The following is a 14,938-nucleotide window of genomic DNA, read 5'->3' as shown; positions in this document are numbered from 1 at the left end:
CACCAGAAGAGGGAAAAGAAGAAGACAGTAATATATTTTATAAAGAATTAATTACAGAATGCCATAGATAAAACAAACAAAACTGACTATTTACTGCTAGCAGGAGATTTAAATGCCAGAATAGGAAACAAAAAATACAAAACAAACATAGGTAAATTTGGCGAAGATACATGTAATCAAAATGGTCGCAGATTGTGCGATTTTGTCATTTATAATAATATGAGAATAATGAATTCAATGTTTAAACACAAGGAAATACATAAATATACTTGGTCAGCCAGAGGACACAAATCAGTAATCGACTACGTTATCACAAATTTTAAATTAGCGGAGTTAATTTTAGACGTAAGAGCATATCGAGGCTTTGAATTAAACTCTGATCATTATAGGAAGTTAGTAATTATGTAAATTTTTCATGTTAGTACTATCATATCCTGTACACCCCTTGAGGGTACATGTCAGGAATTTGATGATGATGAATTTTTTAATCATATTTTTTCCATTTCTAAGCTTTCTAAATTGCCACTAGAATATTTAGCCACTTGTGATATTTAGCTTCTGTATTCTTACAAAAACCTTTCCAGATTTTCATAATTACTTCTCTAAGAATAGGATTTCTCTAAGTCAATAAAAACCATATGTAAATTCTTTCAGCTGCCTAACAATAAATATTGCCTGTTGATGTACATAAAAACAAACTGGTTTTCTGAGAACTCCAATTCCAATCAAAGGCCAAAAATGTTTTGGCCTTTCTTCACTACTCTTTCCAGTAACTGTTGCATGACCCATTTCATTTATTCTATGATAGTTGTGACAACTTGGCACATTTCCCTTATTCTTGTAGATGGCACCAGGCAATCTTTTGCATATATCAGGTGTTTATTTGAGATTTAAAAAAAAAAAAAAAAAAAACTGATCAGTCACTCACAATCCATTGTCTCTTAACATCTTCCTTACCTTCACAGGGATTCCATTCCATCTGTCTCAATAGGATTCCTGTTCTACATCTTTACCAATACACCTCTGGATGGTTAATCTGCTTGACCATGCCAACTTTCTTAGTAACTCCTGATAATCTCTTCAACACTGCTCCTTTATCATCTTCTTTATATTTGTTGATTTTCTTTCCTAAATACGCCTTGCTTGTCCCACATACTTACTTTTCTTTGCATTCTTGACAAGTTTAAAAATTTGGGATTTTCCTTCCTTTGTATCCAACTTTTTATACAGTTGATCAGATACACTGTAAATCTAGCCTTGCTTACACACTTCTTAGCCATTTTACTCTTCTTATATATATATATATATATACACTTCCATTGGCATTTGGAAGTATATAAACCTATGGCACATTATTGCCATCTGTGACCTGTAATGTTCTAAAATTTTTAATTTCAGTTATTCATCTTTATAAATAGAAATTGCTGGGGGGGGGGACTATTTCTTGGAAGGTTACAATAGTCCTCATTACAGTACTAACAGTCCTCATTTCATACTTAAAAGTAAGAGAGGCTGTTAATTTGGAAGTATCATATAATATTAATGTCTTAAAATACATGTCCCTAACTGATGGACAAATTATTCATTTACTTAGAATTCATGGCCTCTTATAAAATCCTTGACCTAGTGTACAGTTATTTATAGAATTGAAAATTATGTACTTATACAAGTCCTTTGTAAGTCTCATTTTAATTTCTTCTATTTTACCTTGGTTTATAAATATTAGCTGTCTGTACTGTAAAGATGGTTTTAAGTTATTGTTACTGAATGCAGTTCATAAAATAAATAGAAATTAAATTCAAGTGTTGTTTCATGTATGAAATTTGAACTATCATGTGGTTGGAAAATCATCTTATAATAATGATGATGAAATTGAATTTAATGACTTGTCTATTTTCTTTCTGTTTATTAATCAAATAGTGCATTTAGTAAATAGCATTATTTAATATGATGAACAGAGCTAAAGCCTTGCTTATTTATTCTTCAAAGCATGTTCTTATTTTGCATAAATGATATAGATTTATAACAGTATTTTAAATTTTAAGGATCATGATCCAGCATCAACTGCAGGACAAGTAGTTGATGTGCATCCATCTGGGAAAGTGGAGGTATCATGGGTTAATGGAAAAACATCTCTTTGCTATCCACAAGAACTTTACAGAGTTGGAGAATATGTGAGTAATTCTACTAACTGTCAGTTCTTAAATGAACTTTAATATTTAATACACTTGATTTTCACTATAGTAAACACAGTTATAACCAACTCGGTCACTAATGAACTGCCAAAACCTGACTAAAGCCCCATGGGCACAATGCTATACAAAAATTCATAATAGCAAATTATCCACTATAACAAATTATTCCTGTTTCCTATAAGTTTTGTAGTGAGAGTCAGCTGTATTCGCTAGATATTGTTTCAACAGTTAATCTTGTTTTAAAGCAGATGTAGTAGATTTATTTCAGAGGATAACATTATGCATAGAGTAAAGACCTTGATATCCATATTTTGGTATCATATTTCATATCAGTTTCCTTAACAATAACGTGATCCATATATAAATCATAAACAGCAGTGGAAATATATGTAAAATCCTGTCACAGTAATTCAATGCCAAATTGCCTTCCTCTTCATCCTTCATTTTTACTAATTTTCATCAGCTGATTTGTATAAGGTTCAGTTTTTACATTATATAGTTTTAATGCTTCAAGAAGCTAATTCTTCTAATGAAAACTATTTATTTTTAGATTTCCTCTTTAGCTATCTTCATCGGACAACTTTTTAATGTGAATCTCACTTATGAAAATTTGTAAATCTATAGTGTATTAATGACAGGGATTGGCTAATAATTAGGTGATCTGGAATTCATTTCTAGAGACCAAATATAATGTGGACTTTATCAAATTCTCATTCTTTAGTTATTCAAAAAAAAAAAAAAATTAGCAAATTCCTATCTATTTTTTAAAGTTGTTGAAGAGCTGGACATTTGCATTTGGCTCTTTTTCTCATATTTGCATGGTACATCTAAAGACAAAGCCAATCACCTTGTATCATTTTCCTTCAACTCCTGAGCTTCTGTAGCTCAGTTATGGTTGGAAAGAAGAATTGAGTTGAATGGTATCTAGAATGCAAAAAAAAAAAAAAACTAGTAATAAAAGGCTTTTCAACAACAAAAGTAAGTTAGTCTCTTACATAGATGGTGAGGTTTTTTGTCCTGGAAACTCTGATGTTTGCCTTACCAACAAGCAGAACAACACATGCAATTAAAACAGACATGACATACTGACCATATACCATAAGTTGCTTTGACTGTAATTCTATACAACCTAACTCAACTCTCCTGCATTTTGACCTGATCAGATACCCCCTAATATATGGGGAACATTGAATGAACTACACGTCTAGTTTTATCTTTTGCCAGAAAGATATCACAAAAATCTTGTTGAGAAGTCTGAATGCTAAGAAAATCTAGAAAGTTTTTCCACTTGTTTACAAATTAACATCAACTTGTAGTTTAATTTAATTTGTAAAAGTGAGAAAAACTTTCTGCGACTATCTCTAATCCAGACTATTTTAATAATGTGATACACCTTTTTACTACTTGTATATGAGAAATATATCTTCTGCATTAATTCAACCTTAGTATCTCTTCTGGTTCTGGCTCTCACTGATGAGACTGCAATAAAGGTCAAAACCAGTTAGTAGTGGCCCTTCCCATAATTCATAGCAGTTATACACATCCAAAAGGATGTGCTTTGCATTATGGGATAGCAAATAATGTGAAGTCATCAGCCTCTATATTCAAGTAGCATAGTTGTGAAGATACTTTGTGTGCAGACTTTTGTTTGCTACTAGAACATCTTCTACAGTTTCTTGTTGGAATAATGTAATAACTTCAGTATATTTAAACATGAATTCAGTAATATAACTTTATTAAAGCTAAAACAGTGACTTAAAACTGTTTATTAACAGTCAAGTATTTTTTTTAATGGTAATCCAATACACAACATAATATTTAATCTATAGTATATTAGCAGTATGAATGGGCAGAAAGTTGCTAACACTGGATTTGAAGACTAATAGATTGTACTTTTTAGGAAATACATATAAGGAAGAAAAATTTATTCTTTAAGTTTTAAAAGAGGTAAACCGTGAGTAGACATATCGATACAAAATAAATAACGGAAAAAAACTCACGTAGAAAGATTATTTAATAGTATAATTTTCGCCTGTGTGTCACAGGCATCTTCAGTACATTAAGCTCAAAATTAAACACTAACTGACAATTCCAAAAAGCGCCACCTAAGTAGCTGGTGTAAGATAACTAAAAAGGTCAATAACTTTCCTTAAAAAAAAAAAAAAAAAAAAAAAAATTAATACAATAAAAAGTTAGGAAAGATTAGCTGATTTGTAAAGTACTATCTCCCATAAAGGGGATAGACGTAAGCCATCGGATCTGTTTAAGTTAGGAGAACGAAGTAGAGTTTCACATGTTTCTTTATAAAGGCGTTCTATGAGAAACTGACTTTTGTGAAGAACTCTTGTCTTTCTCCAATGAACTCTGTGTCTAGTGAAGATGGCATGTTTAGAAAGTCCAGACTTTTCAGGTTTAAAGTATTCAATATAAGATTGGTGTTCTTCTAGCAAAATAGAGGCAGATCTTCCCGTTTGTCCGAAATAAGATAATCCACAAGAGCACAGAATCTGGTAGACACCTGGATGATTAAGATGTGGAAACTTGTCCTTAGGAGAAGTGAGAAAGGTGGAGATTTTTCTAAATGGTTGAAAGGCAACAAAAATATTCAGTGGTTTTAAAATTTTTGCTATACGTTCACTGATGCCTTGTACATAAGGGATAGTCATGCGCTTTATTTGTTTGAAGAGGAAGACATATTAAAACTACTCAAAGTTCTTTTAATGAAGCATTTCTTTACAATTAATGTACTGAAGATGCCTGTGACACACAGGCGAAAATTATACTATTAAATAATCTTTCTACGCGAGTTTTTTCCATTATTTATTTTGTATCAATTTATTCTTTAATTTTACAGTTAAACTGTGAAGGAGTGCTGACTAGCACTTGAATATATTTTGATAGATTTCGAAGAAGCCGGAGAATTATCAGTGCTAGTTCTCATTAACAGTAACCACTGAAATATATGTAGAAAGTGCAAACAGCAGAAACTGAACATCTGTGCATATGAGAATTGAGTTATTAATCTTAGTGTTCTCTTCTGTAGGGTACTACCCCAAATGCAGAAACTGTAATCAGTGTTTTTCCAGATTTGTGTAGAGTTAATAGCTGTTGCGAGATTAAGTAATGCCTCGAGTAAAAGATGAACCCAACAAAATTTTGGATGCTGTTGCCACATATGTAATATGTTTGCCAGGAGAGACTTGAGGTTTGGGGCAATCTCGAACCTCAGATCTTAGGGATCTGGGTATTCTCAAAAAGGTTTTTTATATGAGAAATAAGGCAGGATTCTCTGATATTGAAATTGATAAGGTTTTTCCAGCCCATTAAAGTATGGTTTGAGGATCAGAATTTAGGGTTGTGGAAGTAGATATTTTGCATGGAGAGTTGTTGGTGAATGAAATACATTGTAAATGTAGGAAGTGTAAATAACTTCAAAATTCATTATGATAGTTTAATCTGTTCATTAACGATATAGGGAAGGGTCTAAGTGGGACAGTTCATTTGTTCGCTGATGATGCAAAGTTGGGTAGGGCGATAGTGAACGCAGAAGATGTCAACGTCTTGCAAGATGACTTAGATAGATTGGAGTTCTGGACTAAGGAGAATGGATGTCAATTTAATGTGACAAAATGTAAGGTTATGCATTTCGAAGTGAAAAGATTAGCAGCAGTATACCACATTGGTGGAACTGTACTCCAAGAGATTGATGAGGCCAGGGACTTGGGAGTGTTGGTGGATAGGGAGATGAAGTTTAGGGGACACATTGCAAAAGTATCTAAATCAGCTCATCAACTCACTTGGTTGTTGAAAAATACCTTGACGAGCAGAGACAAGCAAGTTATTGTACCTCTGTACCGAGCCCTGATAAGACCTCATCTCGACTACTGTGCCCAGATTTGGTCACCTCAGTTCCTTCTTGATGGGGAGGAGGTGGAGAGGATCCAGAGCGAGTGACTAAGATGATAGCAGGTCTATGGAATGAACCATATGAGAACAGGTTGAAGATTTGTGGGTTGCAGAAACTAGTTGATAGGCGGAAAAGGGGAGATATGATTGAGACATTCAAATTGCTAAAAGGATTCTATAGGATTAATTCAGAGGATATTTTTGAGATCAGGACTGGTGGTGGGAGAACTAGGGGACACCCATGGAAGCTGGGCAAGAGCGTGGTTAGCAGGGGTGTTAGAGCTGGGTTCTTTACTTTTAGAGTGGTAAATGAGTGGAATAAGCTGCCAGAGTCTGTTGTGGGTGCTATGACAGTGAGCGAGTTCAAGGCAAGGTATGATAGATACTGTGAGAATGTTGAACAGTTGTGTGAACATGATGTTTAGGGCCTCCCTCGATGAGTCTCTAAGGACTCCCTGGAGTAGCCCGTAGTAATAATAATAATAATAGGTATGTTGCTGATTGAGTGGACCTCCCATGAGTCTATTGAGTCCATGGAGGTTACCAAAATAATAATAATAGTTTGCATGGTACACCGAAGAATTATTATATGTACCAATTCTTGCATACTCTTAATTTGCTCGTTATCTCTCAAACTTTTAATTCCTGCATTAATGCCCTGGGCAAAGTTGATATTTCTGGAGATTGTGGTGGTGGTTTGAGTAGTTTGTCAGATACTTTGCTAATGACAGCAGTAGACTGTCATTAGCAAAGCTGTGTATTGGATTTGCACTGAAGAGGGGCATTGATATACAGAGGGAGCAGAGAACCTTATGGAACTGCAATATTAGTTGCAAAGTTTGAGAATAAGGATCTTTTCAGCATCACACATAATGGGCATCTATTCTCAGAAATTAAACCAAATGATAGGAGCCAGCTTAGTAGACCTGATCAAATACTTGGAGATAGCAAAAGCAGATACAGTACTTGAAATTTCCTGAACTGTTCTATAATATTTGTACACATCTGGTGACAATCACTTCTTGATCGAAACAATCAAGGAATCCACCATGATAATCATGCAATAATTGGAACTTCAAGGTTGCATAGCAGTTAATTCTGTGTTTATCTATTCTATCATAATGAAGTTCATTATGATAGGTATGTTGCTGGTTGAGTAGGCCTTCCACGAGTCTATTGAGTCCATGGGGGTTACCAAAATAATAATAATTTGCATTGTACACTGAAGAATTATTATATGTACCAGTTCTTGCACACTCTAAGTTTCCTCCATCCCCACCAAAAACTACTCTCTCCATATCACCCATAATGGTGTTAAAAAGTTGTGCCCCAGAACTAACACCTATCCTGTATCACCTATTCAACTGGTATTTACCCTACAACATGGAAACAGACCCACATCCAGCCTATCCCAAAGAAAGATGGATAATAGTCAACCAATGAATTACCATCCAGTTGCTCTCATTTCTGTTTTCTCTAAAATTATGGAGAAGGCCATCAGCAGCTAACTCTTGAGCCACCTAGAGACCTACCAACTGATCTCTGATGAACAGTACCGATTCCACCATTTGTGATTTACAGCTGATCTTATAGCTTTCACCATCCACCTCTGGACTCAAGCCATGGAAAAATTTGGAGAACCTCGTGTGGTTGCCCTTGACATTTCAAAGGCATTTGATAAGGTTTGCACAGGGGCCTACTTAGCAAACTGCCATCCTTCTGTCTGCCTTCCACACTCTGCAACTGAATCACCAACTTTTAACTGGTGACTCGCTACCTGTCATGGTGGATGGTTTCCCCTCCTTAGATTTTCCACCATTGCAGAAGTACCTCAGGGCTCTGTTCTTTCACCCACTTTCTTCCTCTTATATATAGATGACCTGCTCTCACAGACCTCCAATCCTATCCATAGCTTTGCCAATAACAGTACACTCCATTCCTCCTTTTTATTTAGCAAACCTTTTAATGCCCAGTTGTTACAAATTACAAAATCCACTACATCCAAAGTCCTGAACTCCAATCTGATAGCTATATCCCAATGGGGTTATCCCACTAAAACTCAGTCCTCTCTGATTTCTTGCAAGAAAGGGCTTGCATCCTTCCCCCCCCCCCTTCTGGGTATTACTGAAGGTAATACCTAGATATCCAAATACAATCAGATTTCTCTTCTTGGATCGACCTATACCTCCAACCTTTCCTAATACAAACACATTCCAACTATAGCTTCTGCAACTGCCAAAAACTTGCTGTACTTTTTACACCTTAACAGCTGCATAAATTCCAAATCTGCCCAATCATGGAATATTGCTCCCATATTTGGGGTGTGCGAAAATTCTCTCTAAGATTGTGCTTGATTCTATCCAGAAGAGGGCAAATCTGTTTAGTTAATTATCCCTCTCTCATATATCCACTTCAATCTCTTTCTCTCTAACAGACAGTTCAGTTTTTGTACCTCTTCTACAGATACTTTCATGAACAGTACTCTGCTGAATTGGCCACTGATAATCCTTTGCTTTCCTCCAAAATCATAGAACGAGAGCTACTGCTAACCAACACACCTTTTACAGTCCATCTTGAAACTCACCAAACCAACTTCACTGCCTCTTCTTTCATTCCATCTACTTCTGTTTTTTTGGAAAAGAGACTTCACATATTTTGCTTTGCACCAAATGAATTGCAAGAAACTAGAATGCGGTTCTTCATAATTAAGGTTTTTCATATTTACATAATTTCCAAGCAAGTTGATAATATTAGTGATACAGCACTGATTGTGAGGCTTTTTCATTTAGCCACTGGTTTGGTTACCATAAATCTGGCTTTCCGAGCTTGGTGTGGTGTTGTGGTACTTTAAGTAATTATTATTATTTTCAATTCCATGTAGAGATTCAGTATGAGTTGTGTAAATTATTTTATTTATTTGAGAAGCATTATTTCAGAATTATGCAGTAGATCGAACTGTGGTGGTTAGAAAAAATGTAAAAGGGCATGAAATTGTTTGATCAGAGAAGTTAAATGTATTAATCCTGTATTTAAATAGCACTGTGTTATACTGAAAAATATGATTTTAATTTCTTTAACAAAAATTTATTCTTCTCCTTAGGATTCAGATGATCTGTGGGGAGATGATGATGACTCTCTTGAAGAAGAAGACAGCTGGGAGACCGAGTCAGAAGGATCTGTTATTGAAGCTGAGGAAGGGTACTTATAATAATCATTTTGAATGTAAAAACCTGAATTTTTCCCTGAAAAACACATTCAGATAAGTTTGCTATTTCATCACATCATGAATGCAAAAGTTTCTTTGCATTCCACATTATATTTTATTTATATCTATTGTGAGAGAAGTGGCTGTTGCCACGTTGGGCAACAGCCGCTCTTCTCATTAAGGATTTGACATTTGTCTGTTCTGGCTTCACTGGTCTTCTTCTCTCTCTGTCTTTTGCTCTGTATTTATCCACTTTTAGTAGTTATCTTTCCATTTTGTATAAATGATCTTTACATTTCCTTCTATATGCTTTGACTTTTTCATTTTTTATATTTTCTTTCATTCTTCATTTTTTATATGGTTTAATTTTGTACATCCTTTAATTGTTCTTTAAATCTCATTTCTGATGTATTTTATTTTGATGTTTTTCTTTTTAACAATCCATATTTCTGAACCACATAACAGAATGAGGTGCCATTTATTTTTTCATCTATATCTTTGTCTTTCTAGATAAGTTATTATGCAATCTAAATAAACTGTTACCTGTTCTGGTATTTTTAATCTAATATGATCTCTGCCTTTAAATACCCTGAATTTTGTTTTCTTTTGTGAAATCTTTATTATATTGTTGACATATTGTATTTAATTCATAAATTGATTTTTGAAGGTTATCGTCATTATCAGAGCCTGTGTAGCTCAGTGGAAGTGGTATATGCATCCACAGTGCTAGCCACCTGAAGAAACACCAAGTTTGATTCTAATTGCCAATTAGAAGAATTTTTCTAAGCCTTTCTTCGACCATTTCCCAAGTTAGTCAATCCCTGGTATGGGCAAGCAGGTTTTTTTCCTCTTGGAAACTCCAATTTTTCCACCCACAAACTCAAGAAAATTGACCATAAAACACACACTATTTCAGACAATAAATATAGTGTTGAGATTAGAAACCATGAGGTGATGGCACTTGTCAGCTTCCTCTTGTCACCAAATTTTTTTGTTATATGGTTACCGCCCACGAAAGGTTATTGCTAAACCTATCATACATTTGTACCGTGAGTAGGCTAAGGATTTTTTTTTTCTTAATTTTTATCAATTTTATATATTTTTTTGTAATTTTATTTGTATTTTTACATAGTCCAGAGATTTCTCTAGAGACCAAACATGGAACTTTTTCAGCCACTTCAGGCCTCCAACAAGTGGGGCAGTGGTCTTACACCAGGTGATAAAATTTATCTTTCACTTAAAGACAATCACAAACATCCATGTCCATGGCAGGATTTGAACCTGTGGCCTGTTGATCAACCACTCAGCCAACCAGATGTTATGTTCTCATGTGTAGAGGCTTAAGTGCTGTGAGGACATCATGTTGGAGGCTTAATGGATTTTTTACAACACTCAAAAAGGATTAAAATAGAATTTAATACTTCCTATATTTCGTCCTAGTCACTAGGACATCTACGGGGATTACAAAAACAACTAATGTAACATGCACACAAATATCATACAATTCTAAGCCCAACCACGTGGGTGACACTAAAGTCCTATCTAGGTGGAGCCCCCTCTAAGGGCTGTAGTAGGTGGCCTGGAATGTAAGGTGGGACCTCTGGTGATGAGTGTTTCCCAAATCTTCGGAAGCATAATGAAACTGTATTTATTAAGATTTGGTTGGTTTATGAACCAACTTAACTTTTCTTAGAAGCTGCTGCTGCTTCTAAGAAAAGTCTCTCTTTCTTGAATTTGCTGTGGTGGAGCATGGTGGTTTTCTTCCATGATACCCTGTGGGTGGTGTCCAAAACATGGTCAGCCAAGCCTGAATGACCACAGTTGTGTTTACAGATGTAAGACTTGTGTTCCTCCATGCAGATGGATGCTGATCTGCCTGTCTGTCCAAAGTACGCCAGCTTACAGGAACAGGGTACTTTGTAAACTCCAAGCAGAGAGAGAGAGAGAAGGGAGCTGATCTTTCGTTTTTCCTTCTGATATCTTAGATCTCTTTTCCTTTGCCATTAACTCTAGGTATTTCTCTTGGAAGAACAAAATCTACAAACAGATAGAAGGAACCGCCATGGATCCCCCCCTCTCACCCCCCTTGCCAATTTCTATATGGAAGATTTCGAAAAATTAGCCATAGACACTCAAACCTTCTAGCTGGCTAAGATATGTAGATGATGTGGTCTCTATTTGGCCTCATGGCCCAGACATGTTAGACTCCTTCCTCAGTCATCTCAATAGCCTACATCCAAGAATCCAGTTTACTGTGGAAAAGGAAAAGAACAATTGTTTACCCTTCCTAGACACCTTAGTCACACGCCTGGCCAATGATACACTTGCCTTCACTGTATACAGAAAACCCACACACACAGGCAGATACATTCACAAACTCTCCCACCACCACCCCTCTCAACAATATGGCATTATTAAAACTCTTACCAAGAGAACCCACAATCTTTGTTCCAGTGGAACTGACTTCACTACTGAGCTTAACCACATACACAGCACTTTCCTCTCCAATGGCTACAGCAATCACAGTATCAAAAAAAATCAGTTCCTCCCCCATTCCCCTTCCTTCTCGTCAACAAGATTTTAAAAATGCCATCACTATACCCTACATCCATGGCACATCCGAAAAAATAGCCAAGATTCTAAAAAACTACAACCTACACACAGCATATAAGCCCTTCCGCAAACTTGCTACCCTTATCCGTTCTACGAAAGATCAGCTCCCTTCTCTCTCTCTCTGCCTGGAGTTTACAAAGTACCCTGTTCCTGTAAGCTGGCGTACTTTGGACAGACAGGCAGATCAGCATCCATCTGCATGGAGGAACACAAGTCTTACATCTGTAAACACAACTGTGGTCATTCAGGCTTGGCTGACCATGTTTTGGACACCACCCACAGGGTATCATGGAAGAAAACCACCATGCTCCACCACAGCAAATTCAAGAAAGAGAGACTTTTCTTAGAAGCAGTAGCAGCTTCTAAGAAAAGTTAAGTTGGTTCATAAACCAACCAAATCTTAATAAATACAGTTTCATTACGCTTCCGAAGATTTGGGAAACACTCATCACCAGAGGTCCCACCTTACATTCCAGGCCACCTACTACAGCCCTTAGAGGGGGCTCCACCTAGATAGGACTTTAGTGTCACCCACGTGGTTGGGCTTAGTATTGTATGATATTTGTGTGCATGTTACATTAGTTGTTTTTGTAATCCCCGTAGATGTCCTAGTGACTAGGACGAAATATAGGAAGTATTAAATTCTATTTTAATCCTTTTTGAGTGTTGTAAAAAATCCATTAAGCCTCCAACAGATGTTATGTATAATTTGTAATAGTCTTGCGCCAGCTATCTTGATTGGCTACTAGTGGAATTTCAGTTGCTTCCTCAGTCTCCAAAAGTTAGATAAAGTTAAAATGACATCATGTACTTACTCGATGCAGGAGAAATAAAAGGCATTAGTGGATTTATTATTATTATTTATTTTATTTATTATCTTGTAATATAACCTGGTCATCTGCAAGTAGTATTGAATTGATAATATTTGTGGTTAACTGAATACCTTGTTTTGTTTTCCATATTTTTTTCATAATTTGATCAACACACACACACACACACACACACACACAAACTCAATGGATAAAACATTATAGATACCTACCTAATAGCATGTCATTAGGTATAATTAGATATATATTAGATCCCTCTAGCACGAATAACAACCTGTGCTCTCCGAAACATTGACTCCACCAGAATCCAGAGGTAATTCCAGCCATGCCTGTTGCAGCATTGTCCACAACTGTGCTTTAGACATTGGTCCTGGATACATGGATCTGATGTATTGCTCTATAGCATCCTAGTTAGATTTGATTGAATTTAAATCTGGGGTCCTTGGTGCCACGGAATGGTCCCAAACTCAGATGAGCATTCCTCGCATCATGCTTGGGTGAGGGGTGGCACATTGTTCTGCTGAAATAAACCATACACACATTCATTTGAAACAGACCTACATACATGTATTCATGACCTTCGTGCATCTGCAGGATGCATGAAGGTCATAAATGTGCATAGGTTATCAGCCAACACATGTTGGTAGCTTGCAGTGTTTAAGGACTTCTTCAAACACACACTAAGGGATCTAATGTGTCACATGAGAGACAAACCATCACAGAGCCGACCTGGCACGACGAGTCCATTGCCTCATGCTGTCAATGCCAGACCTGCATCCTCCCATCAGCTCGGTACAATTGATAATAGGATTCATCAGACCACATGACTGGTCCACTCTGCAGAGGTTCAGTTTTGATGGTCCCAACACTAGGTGAGGTGAGGCTTGTTACTGATGATGAGCTCTCAAACAGTGATACACGATTAAGGTGTTGACTTCCATAGCCCATGGTATGCAGGGTACAGTGTACCATTCACTCACTGATGATGCTTGGACCTCTGACATTGAAACTGGGTGTGATTTGTGCTACTGTTGTCCTGCGGTTGATCTTTATGAGCCTGAACACCCCAGTCATTGATGACATGTGGTTAGTCACCACTTGCTCACTAGGTGCTGTATGTCCATTGATGATATACTTGCAGTAGACCCTTGATACAGTTGCCCTCAAGAACCCTATGGTTCTTACCACTTAGGAATAGAATGACCCATGTATCTTGCACCAATAATATGTCCACGATCAAAGTCACCGTGATCACCACATTTACCCACATTCATCAGTTGCGATACTTTTGGGAAACCCCTATATCTGCCTTGTTTATCTTCTGCATTCGGTTTGGGTACATTTCACTCTGTGCCGGGGATCAGAAGGTTCTTACCACTTAGGCAATTGAATGACCCATGTATCTTGCACCAATAATATGTCCACGATCAAAGTCACCGCGATCGCCACATTTACCCATGTTCATCAATTGCGATACTTTTGGGAAGCCCCGATGTCTGCCTTGTTTATCTTCTGCATTCGGTCTGTGTACATTTCACTCTGTGCTGGGGATCATAAGGATCAACCGCAGTACAATAGCGGCACAAATTACACCTAGTTTCAATGTCGGAGGTCCAAGCAGCATCAGCAATGGATATTCCTGTGTTTTCATCATACTCCTTAATTTTTCTCTGTATGTTATCAAAAACGTTCTCAATCTGTAAAGGCTAAATTCATCTCCAAATTAAATTTTCATCTTTTTTTCAGTCATTTGTTTAAAAGCATAAATATTATCTATACATGTCTAAAACTAATTTATTCTTTTGAGAGTATACTGTTTACAATATTTCTACATCTTTTTTTTCAAATTTTACTATATATTTTGTAATCTGTATTTAACAAATTTATTCCTCTATGTCTACATTTATCTCTATCTCCTTTCTTAAATATAGATAAAACTTGTAACGAGTGTTTTTTGAAATTGCTTCTTTTAGTTCTTCCAATCTAATTTGTTCTATATCTGTATCAATTTCTTCTTCTTTTTTTTTATTTTCTATTAATATTTTAATAGAAAATAATAGAAGAAATCAGTGTTATACGGGTCGTACCATAAATTTTTTAAATGCTCTATCCATTGTTCCTCTTGTCTTATAGTGATTTATGCTCTCTCTCTCTCTAATTTCCTGAACATTTTGTACAGTACTGTTTGT

The 14,938-nt window shown here is 36.1% G+C and overlaps 1 protein-coding gene across 1 annotated transcript in view; it reads left to right on the top strand.

Annotated features, from left to right (window-relative positions):
• The window catches only part of LOC150108966 ((E3-independent) E2 ubiquitin-conjugating enzyme UBE2O-like), a 360,964-nt gene that overhangs the window by 138,340 nt on the left and 207,686 nt on the right, over window positions 1–14,938 (top strand). The window contains exons 12-13 of the mRNA XM_090411140.1: window positions 2,046–2,174; window positions 9,202–9,299. Of these exons, the coding sequence (XP_090267266.1) occupies window positions 2,046–2,174; window positions 9,202–9,299 (227 nt within the window). The remainder of the gene's footprint in view (window positions 1–2,045; window positions 2,175–9,201; window positions 9,300–14,938) is intronic.

The sequence above is a fragment of the Typopeltis vanoorti genome, chromosome 2 (genome assembly GCF_054136105.1).
Source record: "Typopeltis vanoorti isolate ZY-2024b chromosome 2, IOZ_Tvanoo_1.0, whole genome shotgun sequence".
NCBI classification, from domain to species: domain Eukaryota; kingdom Metazoa; phylum Arthropoda; class Arachnida; order Uropygi; family Thelyphonidae; genus Typopeltis; species Typopeltis vanoorti.
The sequence above is the reverse complement of the archived record's forward strand: the minus strand, read 5'-3'. Positions and strand labels throughout refer to the sequence as shown.